Source organism: Lytechinus pictus, chromosome 3 (genome assembly GCF_037042905.1).
Source record: "Lytechinus pictus isolate F3 Inbred chromosome 3, Lp3.0, whole genome shotgun sequence".
Taxonomy (NCBI): domain Eukaryota; kingdom Metazoa; phylum Echinodermata; class Echinoidea; order Temnopleuroida; family Toxopneustidae; genus Lytechinus; species Lytechinus pictus.
The window spans coordinates 58,147,279-58,170,744 of record NC_087247.1 but is presented as its reverse complement, the minus strand read 5'-3'; the positions used below and the strand labels follow the sequence as shown (position 1 = coordinate 58,170,744).

Here is a 23,466-nt window from a genome sequence, read left to right as displayed (position 1 = left end):
ACCTGATCAAAGACACATTCTGGGATGAAAGGTGAACCTACAAGTAGAGTGTTGACCTTTGGTAGAAGATTAGGCTCCAAGGCAGGCAAAATATAGAATGCTTTCTTCTGAGGGTCAATACCCCTAATTATTCCTTCATAAGAAAGAAAAATAAATGAGACTAATCAATTATTCAAACTTTATGATTCATAAACAGAAAATACAATGTATTTAATTGCCATTTGCCTTATTGAAGCATTTCTTTACTGAGGATGATGAATTTAATTCTAATTAAAAATTGACAATGGTTTTGAGAGATAATTTATGCCTTATTGGTCATATTTAAAGGAATATAATTAGAGCGATGCATATACATATCACTAGCAGTCATATATCACATTACTAAGAATATCTTTTTTCTTAAATGTGCATCAGTGGAAGCAATAAATAATGAAAACAAGTGGAATGCCTCTGGCGGTCTCACCTGCATCATGCAATTCAATATAGCAGCAATGCTGACTTTGAAAACTACTATAAAATAATTATTCACAAAAAACACCATTCATATAATGATACAATACTACGTTCATTGACATTTGACCTTAGATCATGTGACCTAGAACTTGTCAGTGAAACTTGATTACCCCTATATCCACATTTTATACACTATGTCTATAGACTTTGAAAGTTATGACAGCAATCTAATCATTACCTCTAAAATGGCCAAAGTTCAATGACCTTAAATGACCTTTGACTTTGGTCATGTGACCAAAGTCACATGAGGAAACGTTCAAAGATATTTGATTACTCTTATGTCCAAGTTTCATGAATCAGATCCATAAACTTTCAAAGTTATGATGGTAATTCAACAGATACCCCCCCCCCTGCATGGCCAAAGTTCATTGACCTTTGACCTTGGTCATGTGACCTGAAATTTGCACAGGATGTTCAGTGATACTTGATTACTCTTATGTCCACGTTTTATGAACTAGACTAATAAACTTTCAAAGTTATGATGGTAATTCAACAAATACCCTCAACTTGGCCAAAGTTCATTGACCTTTGACCTTGGTCATGTGACCTGAAATTTGCACAGGATGTTCAGTGATACTTGATTACTCTTATGTCCACGTTTTATGAACCATGACGAAAAACCTCAATTTGAGAACACTATACCCCAGTTTCCCTTGCAATAAATTATTTTCTCCAAGTACGACAAACCCTACTGCCCCAAGCATACAATGTAAGTATCAAAACACCTGTTTCTTGACCTCGGTCCGAAGATAACACAACAGCCCGGCATATACAGTCACAGCAGGGAGCCACACACGATGAGTTGCATGCGCAGCGCTGAGTGCGGACCCGGTAAGCATGACGTCATTTCTATTCGCTTACTTTCCTTATTTCGAGGTCGATTTTCTTCGTTCGAAATAAAAAATGAACTAACATTGAATTTCTGAATACAATATGCCTTTGAAAACGTGATTAAATATCGAATACAATAATTTCATTCAGAAGGTCCTACTACAGGCAGAGAAGTCTTACGTAATAGCACAGCTGTTGTTTATCATTTCGTCCTTGGCTCAACGCTCATAATCTGGCCTGTGGAGGTGAAATTGAGACAGCGGGGATTACCTGGCCAAGCGGGGTTGATCAGGCGGGTGTTTCATAAAGCTGTTCGTAAGTTAAGAGCGACTGGTGATCCTGTCTTGCGGTAAATGGTACACACCATTGGCGATAATCACCAGTCGCTCTTTAAGTCGCTCTTAACTTACGAACAGCTTTATGAAATGGCCCCCCTGGGCTTGGAAATGATGTTTTAGATTTTCAAATGCAAAATGGGGTGAAATACCGCAGTTTGCAATCTGAACTGCGGTACGTTCTCAAACGGGGGTTTGACGTAATGTAGACTAATAAACTTTCAAAGTTATGATGGTAATTCAACAAATACCCTCAACTTGGCCAAAGTTCATTGACCTTACATGACCTTTGACCTTGATCATGTGACCTGAAACTCACACAGGATGTTCAGTGATACTTGATTACTCTTATGTCCAAGTTTCATGAATCAGATTCATAAACTTTCAAAGTTATGATGGTAATTCAACAGATACCCCCAATTTGGCCAAAGTTCATTGACCCTAAATGACCTTTGACCTTGGTCATGTGACGTGAAACTCGAGCAGGATGTTCAGTAATACTTGATTAATCTTATGGCCAAGTTTCATGAACTAGGTCCATATATTTTCTTAGTTATGATGACATTTCAAAAACTTAACCTTAGGTTAAGATTTTGATGTTGATTCCCCCAACATGGTCTAAGTTCATTGACCCTAAATGACCTTCGACCTTGGTCATGTGACCTGAAATTCAGGCAGGATGTTCAGTAATACTTGATTAACCTTATGGCCAAGTTTCATGAACTAGGTCCATATACTTTCCAAGTTATGCTGTCATTTAAACAAGTGGAACGCCTCTGGCAGTCTCGCCTGCATTACGCGATTTAATATAGCAGCAGTGCTAACTTTGAAAACTACTATAAAATAATCATTCACAAAAACTCCATTCATATAATGACATAATACCACGTTCATTGACCATAAATGACATTTGAACGGTGACTTAAGACTTGTCAACTACATCCATGTCCACATTTCAATCACTCTATCTATAAACTTTCAAAGTTATGATGGCAATTCAACAATTACCCCAACATGGCCTAAGTTTATTGACCTTTGACCTTGGTTTTGTGACCTGAAACTCACAGGGGATGTTCAGTGATACTTGATTACTCTTATATCCCAAGTTTTATGAACTAGATCCATAAACTTTCAGAGTTAGGATGGTAATTTAACAAATACCCCCAACACGGCCAAAGTTCATTGACCTTTAATGACCTTTGACCATGGTCATGTGACCTGAAACTCGTACAGGATGTTCAGTGATACTTGATTACTCTTATGTCCAAGTTTTATGAACTAAATCCGTAAACTTTCAGAGTTAGGATGGTAATTTAACAAATACCCCCAACACGGCCAAAGTTCATTGACCTTAAATGACCATTGACCATGGTCATGTGACCTGAAACTCGCACATGATGTTTGCTAATACTTGATTAACCTTATGTCCAAGTTTCATGAACTAGATCCATAAATTTTCAAAGTTATGATAGTAATTCAACAAATACCCCCAACTTGACCAAAGTTCATTGACCCTAAATGACCTTTGACCTTGGTCACGTGACCTGAAACTCGAGCAGGATGTTCACTAATACTTGATTAACCTTATGCCTAAGTTACATGAACTAGGTCCATATACTTTCTAAGTTATGATGTCATTTCAAAAACTTAACCTTCGGTTAAGATTTTGAAAATAATTCTCCCAACATGGTCAAAGTTCATTGACCCTAAATGACCTTTGACCTTGGTCATGTGACCTGAAACTCAGGCAGGATGTTTAGTAATACTTGATTAACCTTATGTCCAAGTTTCATGAACTAGGTCCATATACTTTCTAAGTTATGATGTCATTTCAAAAACTTAACCTTAGGTTAAGATTTGATGTTGACGCCGCCGCCGCCGCCGTCGGAAAAGCGGCGCCTATAGTCTCGCTCTGCTATGCAGGCGAGACAAAAACTTGACCTTCGTTTAAGATTTGGTGTTGACGCCGCCGCCGCCGTCGGAAAAGCGGCGCCTATAGTCTCACTCTGCTATGCAGGTGAGACAAAAAATCATTTTTATAATTTTCAAAATTCTATGCAACATTAACAAAATTATCATTATAGATTACAGATCATCTTTTCCTATATCTCCCATACAATTTAATTTACATCCAAAATCTTTATGAAATGTTTTTCATGTTGTATAATTACCTATTCCAAGACATTCACTGATTGGAGTAGACTTGAGAGTTCTTAGTCCTTCACTGCCTTTCTCTACATGACATCTATCCAGCTGTTTAAGAGGAGATACAAGACACAATTAGTAGGGTGAATAGAAAAAAGAGGGAGAAGTAAATACAGAAACAGAAGGACAATGAAAGTTTAAGATTGTATCAATCAAATGAAAAGTAAAAAATTTTCATGACAGTTACAATGAAATGACAGCAAAAAAAAAAAAAAAAAAAAAATCCAGTTAATACCCCTAGCAGACTATGACACATACATGCACATAGATTTCCAGTATTTTATCAACTGTATGTTTCACACGTTGAATGTAAATACATGTACATACATACAGATTATAGAGATCATTAAAAAAATTTACACAAGAAATATTACATCATACTTTTTTTTATTGACAGTAAGCTTTTAAACATTACATTGAAGTTTTTGGTCTTGCAATGTCTGAATTATATCTTTGAACTAAAGTTGGTTTAATAGTAAACTTTGTTGTGGATTAAAAAATAACTGATTCAGCTGCTAATTCAGTCATAATTGCAAACATTTGCATCAGACAGAAATAGCCAAAGCTTTATAAACATGGTGTATGGTGAACCTTGATTATTTTTTGCATTACTAGATACTTAATGACTTCCGAATTGTCTACAAAGTTCAGTTATTGTATGGCAACACACCTCTCATTCTGTTGGAAGCATATTAGTTTCTAATTGAAATTGAAATATAAACTTTGCGATGGATTTGATATGTATATTATTGTTGTCTTAAGAAACCATCACTTACTATGGGAAATTGGAGGGGAGGGGGATAGGGATGACATCCAATACTTTACCTCCTCTTTGCTTGTGGTGCACAGTGCTACTACACTAGCATTAGCAGCATATAAGATCTGGTTAGCTGGTACAGTCATATGGCAAATATGGAGAACAACATGGCTCCATGGCACTACATGTGGGCGTATATCCGTTAAGCGCTTTCCTTCTAAATTGGGAGGAAGGAGTTTACTGAAGGCTGCTAGGAGATTCAGCTCTCTTTGGGAAGATGCTTGGTAGCTAAATGATAACACAGTGATTAAGAACTTATTAAGTCATTTCATAACTTTTTTATTGTAAAGACCATGGGTTTTATGATAAACCAAGGTTTAACTTTAAAAACTAAACAAGGATTTTGGCCAACACTGCTATGGAATGCCAGGATTTATCTTCCTTCTTCAATACCCAAGAGAAATGTAATATACTCAATAGAAATTCATTGTATTTTTAAATAACCTACTTCTTTTCATTTTACCATAAATAGAAAAAAAATCATAAAAAAACATTTAAAAATCATTACTTCTCATTGCACCTAGATTACAATAATTTGTACTTGTTGAATAATTTGGCAACTGGCATTCCATAAAACTCTGGTCTAAGTTAACATAGAATTAACTACACCATTGATATGGATTACCACATATGTCCACAATCCAATTTTTTGGGTCAATTTTTGTTACATATGATTGAGAAGATCTTAAGCTTTCTAAACATTTGAATTCCCTGAAATAATTGATATGCTTTATTTGTGGATCTTTTAAAAAAGGGGAGGTTAGAAGTCAAGGTTACGAGCTTGTCTAACTTTTTTTTTATTTTTATTTTTGTTTAATTCATTTATTTTCTCTTTCAATCTTTTTACATTTACAATGATAGTTCAATATACATATTTACAAAATATAACATTTAAATCATTTTTAATAATACAATAATACCATGAATTCGAAAGGGAAGGAGACCAACTAAAAAGCAGAGCTTGTAGGGTGAAGGCCCCCTTTTATAAGTAAATTTTATGAATAGAAAATAAGATAAAATAAAGAAATAAACAATATATGTATATATAATGAATAAAAAAATAAAAATAAAAATAAATAAATAATAATAAAAATAAATGATTCAGTATACACTGTATACAGAAATCATAAAACGATTAAACATATATACAAAGAGAAATTAATAAACACATTTACATATTAAGTTCTGAATTACATTACTTTGGGAAAAACGATAATCTTATATGAATTCAGAAGATATTTTTTAAGTTTTCCTTTGAAATTCTGTATTGAATTACATTGTATAATATCCTTTGAAAAAGAATTCCATAATTTTGGACCAGTAAAAACAAATGTCTTCTGTGCAAACGATGTTCTATTCAGAGGTAAATGAAAGGAACTCGCCTGGCGAGTGAAGTGCTTATGAATTGTTTCATTTTTACAAACATATTATTAAAAGGTAACGGTAATTGTTTATTGATAAACTTGTACATTAACTGTCTGAGTTGAAAAGAATATAAATCTTTAACCTTCAAGACTTTATTTCTCAAAAACAGAATATTTGTATGTGCCCTGAATTATGCATGACTAATAATACGAATCACTCTTTTTTGTAAAATAAAAAGTCTATTAATTTGAGAATTCGCTGCATTACCCCACGCAACAACTCCGTAATTCAAGTAAAGTAAAATCAACGTTGAATACAATGATAACAAAATATAATGGGGTAGGAAGTAACTTAATTTTCTAATGACACCAATGTTGCGAGCAATGATTTTACAAATATTATCAATATGTGCTTTCCAAGAAAGTTTTTTGTCAATGATCAGTCCCAAAAATTTAGTAGATCGCACTCTTTGAATGACAGTATCATTTAAATTTACATCTTTTGGTACAGTCGTAATCTTGTTGCTAAATAGCATGTAGCTAGTTTTTTCTAGGTTAAGAGAGAGTTTGTTAGCTGTTATCCAATTAGAAACATTTTTTAGTTCGTCATTGAATATTTGCGTCAATTGCTCTGGGTCAGGGTGCGACAGAAATATATTAGAGTCATCAGCATAAAGTATAAATTGAAGCAATCTAGACGACATATCAATATCATTTATATAAGTAATGAACAAAAGTGGGCCAAGAATGCTGCCCTGTGGAACTCCACAAAGGACAGGTTTACAATCAAGTGAAACGAACTGTTAACGCCCAGTTAGATAATTCTTGAACCACCCCTCTTATTCCATAATGAGAAAGTTTATAAAGGAGAATGTTATGATCAACTGTATCGAATGCTTTTGAAAAATCTAAAAACAAACCAATCGTATTCAAAGACTTGTCATAAGCTTTGGCAACTGTTTGAACCAAAGAAAGTATTGCGTGGGAAGTGCTACTCTTTTCCCGGAAACCAAATTGAGTATCGAATAGGATGTTGTGCTTTAAAAAAAACCAAATGGTTCATATGTGAACCAATTTTTCAAGAATTTTAGATAAGTTTGTAAGCAATGAAATCGGTCTGTAGTTACTTGCTAAAGAACTATCACCTTTTTTGAAGACTGGTATTATCTTTTTATTTTTTTTTATTTTTTTTTTATAATTCTGTTTTTATTATACAAATTGAAATAAATCACAAAATTTACAAATGATTAACAGGTGTATCTTAGAAATTTTCATTGATTTTGGAATATTTCCCGATGATAATGACAAATTGAATATATAAATAAGAGGGTCAATTATATAATTCATAGTTTTCTGTAAAAGGTTGTTATCAATGTTATCAAATCCTGCACTTTTATTTGATTTTAGCTTAAATCCAACTTGTGAAAAGTAATTGTTGAAAATATTTGCCATCTGAACTTTATCTTCAATAATAGAATCATTATGCATAAGCTTAGTTATCTTTGAAAACTTTGGTCCATTATTGATGGTAGAATTGATCAATTTCCATGTTTTTTTAAGATCATTCTTGCATTGATTAAATTGATCATGGTAATATTCCTTTTTAGCAGTACGGATGACCCCTGTTAGTATATTCTTATAATTAGTATATTGGCTCCGAGTATTCTCAGTTAATCTTGATATATATTTATAGTATAATCGATTGTTTCTATTTATCGAACAAAGAATTGAATTCGTTATCCAAGGTAGTCTGGGTGATCTTTTATAATTTTTGGACTTGGGCTTTGCAAAAGGAATATTTTCATTAACATGACTCATGAAGTTATCAATAGATGTTTCGTAGGACTCGTCAACACATTCTGTACTAAATACATCATCCCAAGATTCTTCTTCTAAACTCTGTTTCAAACGAGATATATTTATATCACTAAAACACGCCTCTTAGATACATAATCGGGAAGTTTGTTTGGCTGATATTGATTAGAACAATACATGAAAATTGGGAAATGATCAGACATGTCAGATAATTATACCAGCTTTAAATTTTGAACGTATATTGGAGAAAAAATTGTCAATCAGAGTTGCGGAAGTATTAGTGATTCTAGTGGGTCTAGAAATAAGTGGCAAAACTTGGCTCATAGCTGATGAGGCTCCCTATGGAGATGACAACCCTAGCTTGCTTCCATACAGGCTGTGAAGGGGGGACCGTTTCAGACCTAGGAACAAGTGGCTTCGGCCCCTGATTATGATTGGTTTGGGTTGACTGCTCATTCCATCAGTCATGGGCCACTTTTCATCATTTTATGATGGCAACATCAGGCCCAAAGAATAATCTAAGAAAGTGTCTTTTTGTAACCATGGAAAAGGAGGATCATTTAAAGACATTTTATGAGATACTATCATCATAGAATGTCCAATCTACCTTTGTTTTTATTTTGCCATCATCAATCGTTTTAGATTCTATGGTATGGAAATTCCGAATCCTAGCAATAACCCTGATGACAAATGGGTAATTGAAATACTTGATATTAAATCAAGCTTTCCATACTATCTTTGGCAACAAGTGTTAACCAAGTGTGATGTATTTCTTACAAGTGTCTGGAAATAGATAACTCTGATTTCAATACCATTCATGATTTTTTCATATGAGAATCTTACTGAAGAAAATGCTTAGTTTCATCAGAAAACAAAAGCCTGCCGAAGAGTGTTCACTATGTGGACCTCTGATGGAATAACTTTTTAATTCATGACGTACAGAAGATAATCTTGGAGATGAAAAATAAAACATGTTCTTGCATTGATATTTCTATGATTAAAATGGCAGTCCCTACTATTTTAACATCACTGACACTCATTCTCAAGAACAGTGATGTCTGTGGGCATGATTAACTGGGTGTCCTTCTGAAGTTCATTCTTATTTATCTTCTTTTCCTTTACTTTATTTCTTTACTTTTATCTGATATCTATTTTCATATGTAGGCCTACATATTTATAATTCTTACGATGACTAAATATAAAATACAAATGAGCATTTCTCCTCTCACTTTTATGTGGATTGTCTAGCACAACGTCCTTTTGTTTTCGAATTGACTATTTTCACCAAATGATATACAAAAATCCCATCATGCTAAAATTTATCGCAAATTTTAAGAGTTAACCTGATGGACACTATCAGAGGTCAGTATAGCGAATATTTTCTACAGATTCAACCTCATATTATCTTGGGCAAAGGGTTAATATGGTATACCTGTCTGTTTGACATTTTGCTTCTATTCTCAAGAACTGCTTTGGAGGAAGGAGAGGTTGCCCTGTCACAGAAGGTACACTGAAGTAACTTAGATTCTTTCCTTCATTCTGGTTGAAGAGGGCTACTAATCTCTCATCAGGTGACCCAAGACAGATGATATGGGTAGGTTGAGTGATGCGGGCTACCTCACCAAGAAGTCTCAGTCCAAGACCTTGACATGAAAACAGTCCATATAAATTGATTGAATAATTAACATTTTCATAATTCTAATTGCATTTCTTCTTGGTAATGAATTAGTGATACAATGCATTTAAAGCAAACAATCTATCTGTTTGTAACATACATTAATACAGACATCATTTAATGACACACAGAGCAGTGCACATCTCTACAGGATGCTATCCACATAAACTATTTGAATCATTTTAATGAAAATTCACCAGTCATCTACAGCTCTCACTTCTGACCTTATAATCTTTCACTGCTGGAGACTGAGATCGCATACATGGGGACTGGGGTCCATGGAAGATGCATGTAGCATAATCAGCCAGATTCTAACATACCGCTACTAAATATTCACATTCTGTTTACTGCCAACAGGTATTAGTGTAAGAATATCCTCAATAGATTTGCAGATAAGATGCTAATGTGAATTGACCCTATAATTGATCGAATATCAATTTTGAAAATATTTGTTTTTACAGCAGGATAGAAATAAATTCAACCTACCTTCAACCCATCCCATAGTATTGATAAACAATGGCAGATGAGATAATTGGTCAGAATATTGCCTGTAGAGGGCAGTAATCATCTTGACATAGTTCTCAGCATGATCATCGACATTCACATCTCCAAGGAAGTATGCCTTCTCTGCACTCTGGACATGAGTGAATGGTGGTCCTAAAAAAAGAAAAATAATTATAGTATATTATCTAAATTGTGCAGTGACTTTACATCGTCAGTTATCTATGAGTAAATTAGTGGCTAAGCTTTCAATCTCACTCAGTAAATCAGTCTCAATAATGAGGCTAAGTTGATGTATTGTAGGTACTGAACTAAATATTCTAATTCATTTGACATTGATTGGGATTTGTACACTGGCATACATTTTATGTATATTTACAGTTGATAGTGAGAGAGAGAGAGAGTAGAAGAGAGAGGGCAGAGGTAAGAAGAAAAATCCATCTGTACACAAGCGAATATGAAATTCATTTAATCACAAACAGGAGTCACTTAAATGATGAACAAGTATAACTCCTTACCTAATAATGCTTCCTTGATGATATGAAGGGATAAAATTGCAGGTGTGGTGAATTCACATTGACCAGGGTCACATTCCAGGTAACCTACATTTTGTGAACTTCATAAAAGAAAATAAAATAATAATCAATAGGATGATCAAAGAAAAAACACTTGTAGATATGAAATTAAATGAAACTTTTGAAAGTAGCCTAAATCATGACAAGTGCATTACATGTTGGGGTATTAAACGATCCGATTTCATGAAGTAAATAATCTCTTTTCATCAAATAATAGAATTATCTTATTAACCTTAAAGGTAAAGCTCATTTCACATGAGACCCTTTGGTTGATTGTCATATCATTGTAGATCTAGATCTGGTATACATAAACTTAACTTTGTCAAATCATGAAATCTAAGATCACACTCATCTTAAGATCATCAACACAGACAAGCACATGTAGGATAATGTATTATTATTACTTGGAAAAGGGCACATCTGACTAACATGCCATGCTTGTTTTGCTCATTTCTCAGCAATTACACATTTTCTCCCAAGAATCATTGAACACTTTCTTTTATTTACAAAAACTTGGGTGGACATTTTAATGGGCTCTGTTCAAATGCATTTTGCGATTTATGCTCATGAATCCATGTTTACATTTTCAATTTAGGATTAGGGGGAAAATGGAGTAGGTAGTTAAGTATTGCTTTTATTTTGTGGTGGGTGTCTTAAATGAAGTGTAGGAACAATCATGGAGCTACATGTAGTGTTTGTAAGTACATACATTGTACACAAACTTCAATTACGTTAAACAGAATGCTTACACAGAGAGCAGTCTGTTAGCCAGGTATCGTAGAGCTGTGGACTTGCCAGAGTTTTTTGGCCCTACAAACATGACTCTAGGAGAGTTGCTGCTATCACTCTGTATAGCCTCAAGCAATATCTGAGCTGCGGAGTCATAGTCTGGGTGAAGCTGAATCACATTCTGATAATGGACTGTCCCTGGATTAATGAATAATCCAACCTTATCACAAACAGCAATCTCAGACTTCTGCAGCATCTGTATTATTTAGTATTATGAAGAAAAGATATCACATAACTACAAACATACATAACAAATATTAAGTACTTTATACCTAAACTTATTCATGTTGAACTTCACAGAACAACAATATAATGTCCTATTAAGGAGAATTAAGAATGATTTATGTAACTACAGACAAATTCATAATGGTGGGAATACAATATTCTAGCATGAACTTAAGTGAAAGCTTTTTCTTCTAGATCTACACTGTATGCCATCTTGGCAAATACCCTCTTCCTCGAATACAGTGGCGGATCCTGGGGGGTGGGGCACATCCGGCCCATGCCCCTCCCCCTTTTGAGAGCCATAAAATATACCATTCTTACACACAAGTACAATGTAACAGCATATATTTTTAATGGGAATATGTCATTCATACACAAGTGAAGACCTTTTTTTTCTTTTCTGATTGTTTTTAACTTGTCAAATTTGACATGGATGAAACGACTTTCATTTTTTGGTGAAAACATTTTATTTCCTTTTTTTTTGCTTGTCAAATTTTCCTTGAGAAAATATGCCACCCCCTCTTTGGAAAATCATGGATCCGCCCCTACTTGAATATAAGAATGATGAGTGAGATTGAAATGTATATGGAGATATAGATTACCTTTTTAGCACTACCTCCGCTGTATAGATTCTTATATGTCATATGACTTGTGATGAAGCTGCTTGGCTGATGATTCAATTTGGACACTAATACCAAGGTAGACATATCACTCATCTCTGAAAGTACCTCCTGCGCTGTCATGGAACATGGCTGCAGAGCAGAAATAGATTGTAGCAATGCATTCTTCTCTTTCTGCTCTAGTTCTCTCCTCTCTGAGTGGCCAATCTCAAGACACTTTGCACTGACATTGACAGGACAGAAGACAGTTGCAATGCTTTGGTTAGGGGTCTGTTGTTTTATCTTATAACCATGGATGATAACTGCTCCATAGAGGCAAGAGATTTGAGCAAGTCCTCTGACAGGTATTCGGGTGTCTCTTTGCAAAAGAAGAAGATATGATGACCCAGTCTCCAGAGACACTAATCTGTGTAAAGAGAGGTTTCAAAAGTCCAAAATATGGAAAAGATCTGAATGAAAAGATGATGCTATAGTAAGCAAATAAACACCGTTGGTGAAGGTGATGGGCAAACTATCACTTACGAGGCAAGCTGGATGAAGCTATCCGATGAAGCTTGCCGAGAAAGTGATAGTTTGCCTCGTCACCTGAAATCAAGAGGTGATTATATGCTTTCTATTCCACATCGAGAACCACTATAAACAAAGAGACCAATATCAATACGTCTTTGTAAGAGTTTTTAAAATCCAGGTTTCCTTTAAAAAAAAAAATCTATCGAAACGATTATGCTTGTTTTAGTGCTAGCGCGTATGTAAACTGTGCGTAAGCATCCGAGACCTTGCTCCAACAAGATTTATTGTGACCTCACAAAGGAACTTTACCATCACAACAAAACAATCGAGGGGTAATGCACTTTTAGGGCGTATGTACACTGTGCGCCCATTTACATCTTGTGCGATTGTCACTGCAGGTGATGGAGAATGATAGACCGAAAAAATTGAGTGGCAGAATGCGCACGTACATGTACTCAAACTAATTTATCACGTGTTATGACCCTTTGTGCTGAACAAGATCAGTGAAACAAAAAAGGTTCATCACTGCGAGTGATGATTGATGGGGAAACTACACTTTATCACGTGACCGACTTCTGACCAATCCTATAGAAAGATTCTTAGTATGTGGAATATAACATATCTATTCATTTAGATAATACATAGATGTATGTTTACTTCTGTGCAGTTAACCCTTCTTGGAAAAAGATGAGAAACAATATCCTTTGGACATTTCAAATTTTCATAGGACAAATAACTTTATATTATATTTCTATGTACATATTATTCTATTCTACTGGAACAGCATGCATCCTTTGTTTTATCCAAACAATTAACTTCTGCTTAGTAACAGTATAATCCAGTTCATTTGTTAACCTTTTAATAAGAGATATTACAACTACATGTGTATAATGCACAGACACAATACCATGCAATTTGATATTTTTCCTTTCTTTTCCAATTTCTGAGACATAAGTGTAAAACCTTGCACTACCATATCTCTTATCATGAAACAGTGTAGATTATATTGAAATAAGGGAGATGCATCTTGAATTTCAAAGGCTGACATCCAAAGGTGCGAGGGCATCTAACCTCTTCAAAACCTCTAAAATAGCTCTTTACTTACCTGTAGTCCTCACCAAGATTACTATTTGCTCCTTGAAAGGATTCTACTGGAGGAGTAGTCAGTCCATCACTAAAGTCACCTCCTCCTTCATCATTGGATATTGAAGACCATGATGATGACAGTAGCTCATTCTTTGATGATGTGCTGTCAAATGAATCTTCTGAAGTTGTTGGAGCTCTTGAAGAATCTATGTGGGGAATGGTTACTGGCAATGTATCCAAGATGGAACTGCTGCTCCCAGATAGAGTACTATAATCTTCTTGAAATGATGTATTGATGACTGTCACCTGGGTATCTTGCTTAGTTGCTGCAGCTGGGGTCAGGACCAAGGCTGAGATACCTTGAGTACTCCTACCCTCCTGTCGACGCCTCTTTGCAGATGGAGCACCCAAAGGAGTATGCACTTCTCTGATAAAGCCCGACTTTTCAGGCATGGATCTTTTTACCTTGTCTGTTTTCTCTTTGAGATCACATACCTCAACCAAATTAGGATCTGATACACACTTTTCCCCTTTACTCTTTTTTCTTCGTAGTGGGTTTGACATGATTTTCTTCTTGTCACGAACAGGCTTCATGAATCATGCGTGGCTTCAGTTTGTTCAGAGTTCTCGCCTCAATAACGTGGAGTCCTGGATTAAAACATTGACATTTCAACCAAACACTGTTCAGTACATTCTTCCTTCTATCTAGATGCTCTGTATATCACAAAGAAAGAAAAAAAAAGGAAATGACCCCAAAGGATAAATACCACCGAGAATAAAATAAAGTTCAACAAAATTACTACCACCCCCGACAGTTACATCTGTAGACAATTACTTTAAGACACTGATCAGACCCCAAGGTGAAAGTTTATACTAACAAAACATACCAATTAAAAGATTAAACTACAAAATAAAGGAATGCAAGGGTTATGAATTTTCAATGCTTGCCAGCAGTGTAATTTTCTTGAATAAAGGTCTAGCTCCAATTATCATATTTTGAAAATAGTTATTTTTTCCCCATCAGCCTCAGGTCTGTGATGTCATATTGTGTCAGTATCAAATTAGTTTGTTCCAGGGTAAAAGGGTTGTAATAAAAATGTTTTTATATAAAAAAACAAAACAAATAAAATGCTTTTTATTGTTTTAAAACTTTTTTTTCCAACGAATGATGCAATTTTCTGTAATCAAATCAATTAACTATATTGTATGATTTATGCTCTTGATGTTTTAAATACAAGTTCAATTTATTAATTTTCTCACCAATAAAAAAACAAAACAATATACAATATGTACAAGAATGAAAATTACATGTAAAAGAGAAAAAAGGAAAACTACTGAAAAGTTCATAAGAACTTGTGAGTTGTAGCTCCCAGTAAAACAAGGTAAAAATACATATGAAAATTAAATGAAAAATATGCACACAGCATCAGCAATCAGCAGCATACATACAAGGGGGGACAGGGGACAATCGGGGAAAGTGTAGAATTAGGCAGAAAAAAAAATTATTTTGAATATTCACTTACATGTATATACACGTTTTTTAACTTGGCTTTAAATGAAGTTAAGGTAGTTGAACACTTGACATTATCAGAGAGATTGTTCCATATACGAGGGCCACGATGCCTTAATGAATTAATTAGAATTTGGGTTTTAACTTGGGGATCCATTTCAAGAATAAGTGATGACTACAATTTTTTTTACTGAATTTCAAACAGAAAAGGTCATATTTCCCCAAAATTACTAAATCATGGCAATTGAATGCTAAAAAAAACACACACACTAAAATACATTGGCATTTAAGCTGTAAGTTTACTCCTTGTACCTGTAGATGTAGTCCAGGGGTACTTTGAATCTTGCCAATTTAGGAGCCAGTTGACTGACAAGAATTTGCACAATGGTAGAAAATGACATAATCTTTGGGGTTTCAAAGGTGAGTTTCATTAAATCAATACTTATATTATATCGGATGGCTTAGAATGGAATACCAGAAATATTTCAAGAGTTTGGGCAAATATTCCATGAATCGCTAAAGAGTAAACAAATACCCCCAACATGGTCAAAGTTCATTGACCTTAAATGAGTTGACCTTTGTCATGTAACCTAACACTTGCACATGATGTTTACTGATACTTGATTACTCTTATGTCCAAGTTATATGAATCAGATCCATAAACTTTCAAAGATATGATGGTAATTTAACAAATACCCCCAACTTGTTCAAAGTTCATTGACCCCTTAAATGACCTTTGACCTTGATCAACCTTATGTCCAAGTTTCATGAACGAGGTCCATATACTTTAGTTATGCTGTCATTTCAAATAATTAAAAATCGGTTAAGATTTGATGTTGACGCCGTCGCCGCCATCGAAAAAGCGGCGGCTATAGAAGTCGTGAGTCGTGGATGCCAGAAGTTGCGTCACAGCACACGCGACCCACTAGCCTAGTTAGAAATCCACTGCCAAATGCGGTTCTTGGTGCAAGGTTAGTATTAATAGGTCTACTAACCTTGCACTAGTGTAATGTGACTAAAACGCAGTAACGTTACAGATCAATTTGCCTTTGGCTTTGGATTTTTTTAACCAAGATATTTCCTGCTTATTTCGCACAGATTTCCATTTCTATCCCCATTTGTATTATGTGTCATGTTAGGCCTAAACTAAAGGATTTCCCCGGGTGGGGGGGGGGGGCAGTCAAATGTATTGCTGTACACATGCATGACCAACTTATTTCCAAACACCCCCTAAGTGGGTTTTTCTCTGTGTGCAAAATAACCCCCTAAACAATTTTTTTACGGGCTTTATTTACACATTTTGGCCCCTAAACAGAATATGACCCCGCGAGATAAAGATTGGGGAAAAAAATATACCCTAAACACATTTGGCTAGTCTTAAAAAAAAGCTTTGGAAAAATAAACATACCCTAAATACGTTTGACCCCGCGATTGACCATTAACCAGTCTTCCAAAACCACCCTTTTCTTTGAAAATCATTGTTTTTGATTCCCTTAACGAGTGCACGCGCGGCCCACGTCCAAAACTGAAAAAAAAACCCCCTTTAAAAGCGTTTTTTGGTCACGCATGTGTACAGCAATATATTTGACTGCCCTCCCCCCCCCCCCCTCGTGGGATTTCCTGGCATAGCAATCTGGCCAATTAAGAGCCAAACAAAGAAATCACAAAAACCTAGTAAATCAAGAGTAGATCTACGGTAGGCCTAAACCTAAAAACTAACATTAGATCTAACGTAAGGACCTAGATAAGAAAAATAAGAGTTAAATAGCGCAGAGCTTGAGCCTCAGCTCAGGCTCAGAGTCAGGCATTCAGTGTGCACCGGGTGAGCACTGAATATTTTCAACTTGTCAGTGCCACTTTCATCTGCAAATTAGGCCAAACAACAAGTATAGACCCGGGGGGGGGGGGGGGGCACTTCCAATGAGTGGATACCATGTGTGACCATGGGGTTTCAATAAGTAGGGTGTGAAACCCTACCCTTAACAAGTATTGGAAACAAAACGTATACCCTTGACAAGTATTCCCTGAATTGACCCCTAAACAAGTACAACGATATCTTAATTGTTAATATGTCACAGACGTTGGCTTTACATTTCTACTTTCATTGGGTTTAGTATACACACCTCCCTCAAATTGGACCATAAACACTTAGTTTAGGCCCGTTTCGGCCTTTCGGGTACACGTGTACACGCCCGGTCAAGTCAGTGCACGTGTACTGAATTCCATGACCGAGTAAACGGTAGCATCTGTATAAAACTTGCGTGGGAGTTGTAAAAAAGTGAACAATATTTGATTGAAAACAATTCTATTACCATGCCCACAGCCTCACATTAATTCTAAGTTCTCAGACGCTGCACAAATTTTAATCACTAAAATTCCACTGTCATACCCACCCTTGAAGTTCTGCATTTGCGCAAGAAGCCACGTTGCTCACTTACTATTTTTAATGAATGAAATCTGTCTTTTGGCGGCCTGGGGGCGCGGGCAGCGTTCACAAAGTTTACATACGATGCAGTGACGTTATGATTGATAAAAATAGCTATGAGCTTTTTGCCGCGCCTTAATAACTACTACTTACTTGATTTCCCCAAAATGAAACCATGTGTAATTATGATGCCTATTTGCTATTAATTTGAAGTTTATTTTGAACCTAATTAGAGTCTTACTCGTCTGTTCGTGCTGGAATTTATTGTCATCGATCGCGCATGCACACATGCTTTAATCAACCAGATCGAAATTGATCTGAAAGGAAAATCATGACGTGATCAATGTAAAATAAATCTTTCTTTCATTAACAATATTTCTTATTATGACCATAGAACATTATTTAATCGTAATATTTTAACAATAATTTGCAAATGATAATCATTAATATGAATTAGACCTTGATGTTATTCAATTCAATTCAATTTGTATTTCGTTTCCATTTTTAATGACGGACGTCACAAATTCCGTAACGAGTGATGGGTGCACTTGCCTAAAAAAACTATATCATGTCAGGATTGATTCAAACATTGTTGTTGCAGAAACTCTTCTCACGATCGTATTATCACCATAGAATAAACTTTTACATGACAAAGCAGAAAAAATTGGGTTTGATATCAATTCCCATTAATTTGAAGCTTGTTTGTTCACAACTCCGCATTATAATTCATGAATGGAAAATTATGTCATCAATCACGCATGCGCAATGTGCATAGAACTTTATCTCAGAGACGTCCGGAGTACTTCCATATTCCAACAACATATTTGCTGACATTACCAATAATTTTAGTATGGCCATAGAATTTTATTAAATCGTAATAATTCAACAATAATTTACATCCAATAATCATTCATAGAAATTTAGAGCTCAATTTGAGACACTCGTATTTATTTTGGTCGAGTCAGTGCTCTGCAATTATCCCGAGTCTAAAAATGGATTATCAAGAATATCATTATCAGGATTAATTCTCGAACATCGTTATAACTCATAATCCACAAACTTTTCTTACAATCGTTATATCAGCATCTACCAATGCAAATGACCATCCTGAGAAAATTACGTATGATATTTATTCCAATCAATTTGGAGCTCATTTTGGATCCAACTACATCTCGGCCAAGTTGGTCTCCGCTAGGCTCACTTGTTGGGCGGCAAGCACACCTGTCGTTTCAGGCAGGAGAGTGAGTGAAGTATAGGGTGTGTGCGAGTCTGAACTGTGACTGTGAGTCGATCGACATGATTCTGCCTTCCATATTATTTTATTTCAAACGTAAGGCCTATATCTTGTCATCTGCAAATATCATTGTTTTAGATATTTTGGGAAGAATTCTGCTTGGAGATCTTTTTTTTAGTTGTTTTGTGATCATGGACAATACAGACGATCTTTATTGCTCTGCATCCGGCCGCTTGTGCAACGCTTTACCTGGCCCTCGGCGCATTTCAGCGTGGTCATGACGGAGAAAAAAAAAGGACTTGATTTTCCCGCCTTCAAATTTCGATGCATCGATCAAACTAAAGCTGTTTATAAAATAATCGATATGGCTTAGGCCTAACGCAAGTTATCATATTATGTAAAATAACTGACTCTCAGTGTTTACAACGTGTACACATGTACACGACCGAAAAACAGGCCGTGTACACGTGCATCAAAAATGGACTTTCAAAACGGGCCTAACTTAGAGGCTGTTCACACCGCAAGGGGGGACCGTGGGCGGACCGTGGATCGCGCTATCGTAGCGCGATCCACGGTCCGCCCATTGGCATTCGCCGGATTCACACCGCAGTGAGATAGCGCGGTCTATCGTAGCACCCCCTTTTTTGAGAGGTCCTGTTGCCATGACGCATTACTTACTATATTTCTATTTTCACGATGTTCCGACGCGTTTTACTCCATAAAATTAGGAGTGTTGAGTTGTACCGATTCAGATTCAGATCGCACCAAAATAGAATGAGTATAAAATTCCCCGCGTGTAGATGACTTCCGGCGTGCTATCGTAGCTCGGGTTCACACCGGCAGAGATAGCGCGATCTAGCGCGCGCTAGACCGCGCTATCTCTCGTGGACCACCCCCAAGAGGTGCTCCAGTGGCACGCCGTTTTGGCTCGCCGTGGCTCGCTGTTGGGCGGACCGAAACGACGTTGTACCTTCCACACCGCAGAGATAGCGCGATCTAGCGCGCGCTAGATCGCGCTATCTCTGCCGGTCTGAACAGGCTCTTAGTTTTCCTAAAAAAATATAGGGTCTATACCCTTTTTTCATTATTTCAGTGTTTTTGACACCCTTATTACATTACATACGTAACATGCCCTATCTTGAAAAAGAGATCCTTTTTACTTTTTTTTTTTGGTCACGCATGGTATCCACTCGTCAAAGGAATCCATTTATAGCTTCTTTTTTTTTCTTTCTTGTAAAATATTTTATTTGTCTCTGTCTCAGGGAGGGGATTCTTGTATGATATCAATTCCTGCTTCTTTGATAAAATATGATACTTTTCATTTCATTTAAATACGGGAAATCTTCCCCAACCAAATGCTGATTTGAATAAAAAAAAAATTTAAAAAAATCAAAAAATCATAATAAATCCAAAATTTTATCAAAAGATTTTATAGGTGGGAAAATGACATCACTTATTTAATATTTTTTTGTATTTTATTATATGAGAGAACATTCATTTGAATACTAGACGGGTCTATTCTTAAATTTTTTTTGGGGGGAAACAAACTTTGATTCACCCTTAAAAACATTAATTGCTGCACCTACCATGATTTGGCAATCTCATTGTCAAAATAATGTGCAAAAATAAAATACTGCATGATGGTAATAATAAAGAAAATATACAAAAGAATTGTTATATTTCCCTTATACATATGTACACAATGTCTGTTTCCTGTTTCCCTCTTTTCTAATTTCTTTATTATCAAATATATTCCCTATTCCTCATTTTGATTGTTTCTATATACTCTACCTTCTTTCCCTTTATTCTATTTCATTTTTCTCCTTAATTCTCTTCCTTCCTCCTACTTTTGGTTTTAAAAAGTAATGAACCGATTTGATGATATTTTTAAGAAATGAAAGCCACACTAATGACTAAGCAAGAGATGATGAGACTTAATGGACCTTTTATCACCATTATCTTTCCCCATTGGAAAGTCTGCTAATTGAGCGCTATGAGACTTTTCAGAATACCAAAAGTCTCGTAACTACTCAATTAACTAGTCTTCATGTGGTCATACTGTGTACTACTATTGCAAGTGCGTATAACGCATCCCTGCCAAATAAGGAAAGGGTCACATAAGAGACTTTTCAGAATACCAGAATGCTAATTGAGCTTTCAGAATACCGCCCCATATGTTTATGTATTACATGTAAGTTCAGATAAACCGGTCCAGGGAAGTGGGAGTTGCGCGACAGGCTGACAGTCAAAATAGATTTAAGTCACTTTTTTTCCCCTTTATTTTTCCCCATTTTGGTACATTTCAGGCCAAAAGTTGGCAAAACAGAATAATAATCTTTATTTTGGTCCAGTTCTTTATGAGATATAGTTCCAAAAGACAAAAACCGTTGCCCCGTCAGGTGGATTTTGCATGTCATTGTTTAGTTAACCCCTAAATGGCAGCTACACGATCGCTAGACCAAAAGCTTCGGTCTCTGTTTTATTGGTTATTCTGCTGAACTCCGTTGGCTCCACTCACCAATTGCGGAGACCGAAGTTCTAACTTGATCTGTACCTAGGGACTCAATGGCCATATGTTTATGTATTAAATTTGGATAAACCAGGGAATTGGGAGTTGCGTGACAGCCGAAGGCAAAGTAAGTCACTGTTTTTTCCCTCTTTTATTAAAAATTTTATTTTTCCCCATTTTGCATTTGAGGTCAAAACGGAATAATAATCTTTATTTTGGCCCAGTTCTTTTTATATATATCTTTAAAAATAAAGACAAAAATCGATGAGCCCCGTCGGGGAATTTTGCATTGTTTACCCTCTAGTAATGGCAGCTGCCGGCTGCACGATCGCGAGCTGTCTGAGTACGAGGAGAAATAAAAAATAAAAATAAAAATGTTGTTTAAAAAACTCCTTGAAACAGACGGCTGCCAGCTGTCTGTCACTCTATGTACGAGGAGAAATTACAAAAATAATGAAATGTTAAAAACTTTAAAAACTCCTCGAAACAGACGTCAGCCAACTGTCTACGGTAAATTACTATATTCCAGGCGCGATGGATTATTAACGTTACCTAATGAATTCGAAAATGCACAGTAGTCACAGTACTACTACTACTTTTACTAGATCTACATGATCTAACATTAGGCCTCACTCACACGTATTGCGAGGTTAGTATTACTATTAGTAATACTATTACTAGTAATAATTAGTATTTAGTATACAAACCTCGCACCATGAACCGCGTTTGGCAGTGGATTTCTAACTAGTGGGTTGCGCGTGCTGGGATCCATGATCCATTCCACTTCTGGTTTCCACAACATACTTCTTTGGCTTGATTTTTCTGTGCGCGGTGGCATGTAATGAACCCTTGGGTTAGGCCTAAGTGTTTAATAGACTTACTGAGGCAACCCGACAGACACTGCACTGACTGCAGACTGTGACTGAAGACGTGTCGAGGTCCCCGGTCCGGACCAAGCCTCCAACCAACATGACCAAGACCAAGTCCAAGCTCAAGCCAAGGCGAGGGCAGTATACTAATACTAACCTCGCAATACGTGTGAGTGGGGCAGGCCTAGCCAGGAGGCTTCTACTTTTCTAGAGAGTAAAAATCATTTACTAACGTATGCTTACTTCATTGAGAGAGAGTAAGATCGTTAGTAAATTATTTTAACTTAGACTTTAGAGAAGCCTCCTGGCTAGGCAGGCCTAACGTTAGAAGTAGAACTTAGACTCTAAGTTCTACTTCTTAGAAAAGCTTTTGCCTATAGTATTGGTCTAACTTAGTTTTTTAACTTTAAGTTAGAGTTTAACTGTTTTGTTAGTGAGTGTTAGTGTTAGAGTTAGAAGAAAGTTAGAAGTAGAACTAAAAAACTAAGTTAGACCAAAAGGCAAAAGCTTTTCTAATTCTAGTTCAGTCTCTGTATTTTTTTGTTCTGCTGAACTGCATTTGCTCCACTTACCAATATTGGGATGATAGTAAAATGTCAGAAATTGTTAAATAAATCCCCAGAAACGACTCCTGTCCCCGGCTCCTGTCTAGCTGATCACAGGCACAGTCATGACAGCGCTGGAAGCTACAGACTGCAAGTCTACGTGTAGCTAGCATAGCAGTATACAGTAGCGGTACGTCTAGTGCAGTGCAGTGGCCGCGCGCGCCGCTGGAGCTTGCCTAGCTGGCTAGCCTAGCTTGCCTTTAGCTTTTGGAGCGAGCGTGCATATCGCATCGGTACCATACCGCATTGCATACATGCGCACCGTTTGCACGTGTCTAAATTTGGAGTCTGAACATTCTCCTCCCCCTCCTCCGACTTGAGAATCAGAAATGGTGCGAAAAGGACAACCCCGTAAGTGTATTTCAGTGCGAATTTATCATTTAAGATAAGAAAACATTAGATTAGTAAATTAAGCAACCTACCACCACTATTTAAATGATTATTTGACCAAAT

At 36.1% G+C, this 23,466-nt stretch overlaps 1 protein-coding gene across 3 annotated transcripts in view; it reads right to left on the bottom strand.

Moving 5' to 3' along the window:
• LOC129256911 (polynucleotide 5'-hydroxyl-kinase NOL9-like) overlaps positions 1 to 23,265 on the bottom strand; it is a 28,152-nt gene extending 4,887 nt beyond the window's left edge. For 2 of the 3 annotated variants that reach the window (XR_010293127.1, XR_010293128.1), the window contains exons 1-10: positions 22,981 to 23,195; positions 13,881 to 14,575; positions 12,248 to 12,671; positions 11,381 to 11,616; positions 10,575 to 10,672; positions 10,042 to 10,212; positions 9,313 to 9,523; positions 4,710 to 4,929; positions 3,851 to 3,932; positions 3 to 133 (exon numbers count right to left, since the gene is read on the bottom strand). Coding sequence is in view for 1 of the 3 variants with exons in the window: in XM_064097449.1 (XP_063953519.1) it covers positions 3 to 133; positions 3,851 to 3,932; positions 4,710 to 4,929; positions 9,313 to 9,523; positions 10,042 to 10,212; positions 10,575 to 10,672; positions 11,381 to 11,616; positions 12,248 to 12,671; positions 13,881 to 14,455 (2,148 nt within the window). In the remaining 2 variants the exon portion in view is untranslated. Of the gene's footprint in view, positions 1 to 2; positions 134 to 3,850; positions 3,933 to 4,709; positions 4,930 to 9,312; positions 9,524 to 10,041; positions 10,213 to 10,574; positions 10,673 to 11,380; positions 11,617 to 12,247; positions 12,672 to 13,880; positions 14,576 to 22,980 lie in introns of all 3 variants that reach the window. The other variant, XM_064097449.1, reaches the window with a different exon arrangement.
• Positions 23,266 to 23,466: the final 201 nt, after the last annotated feature.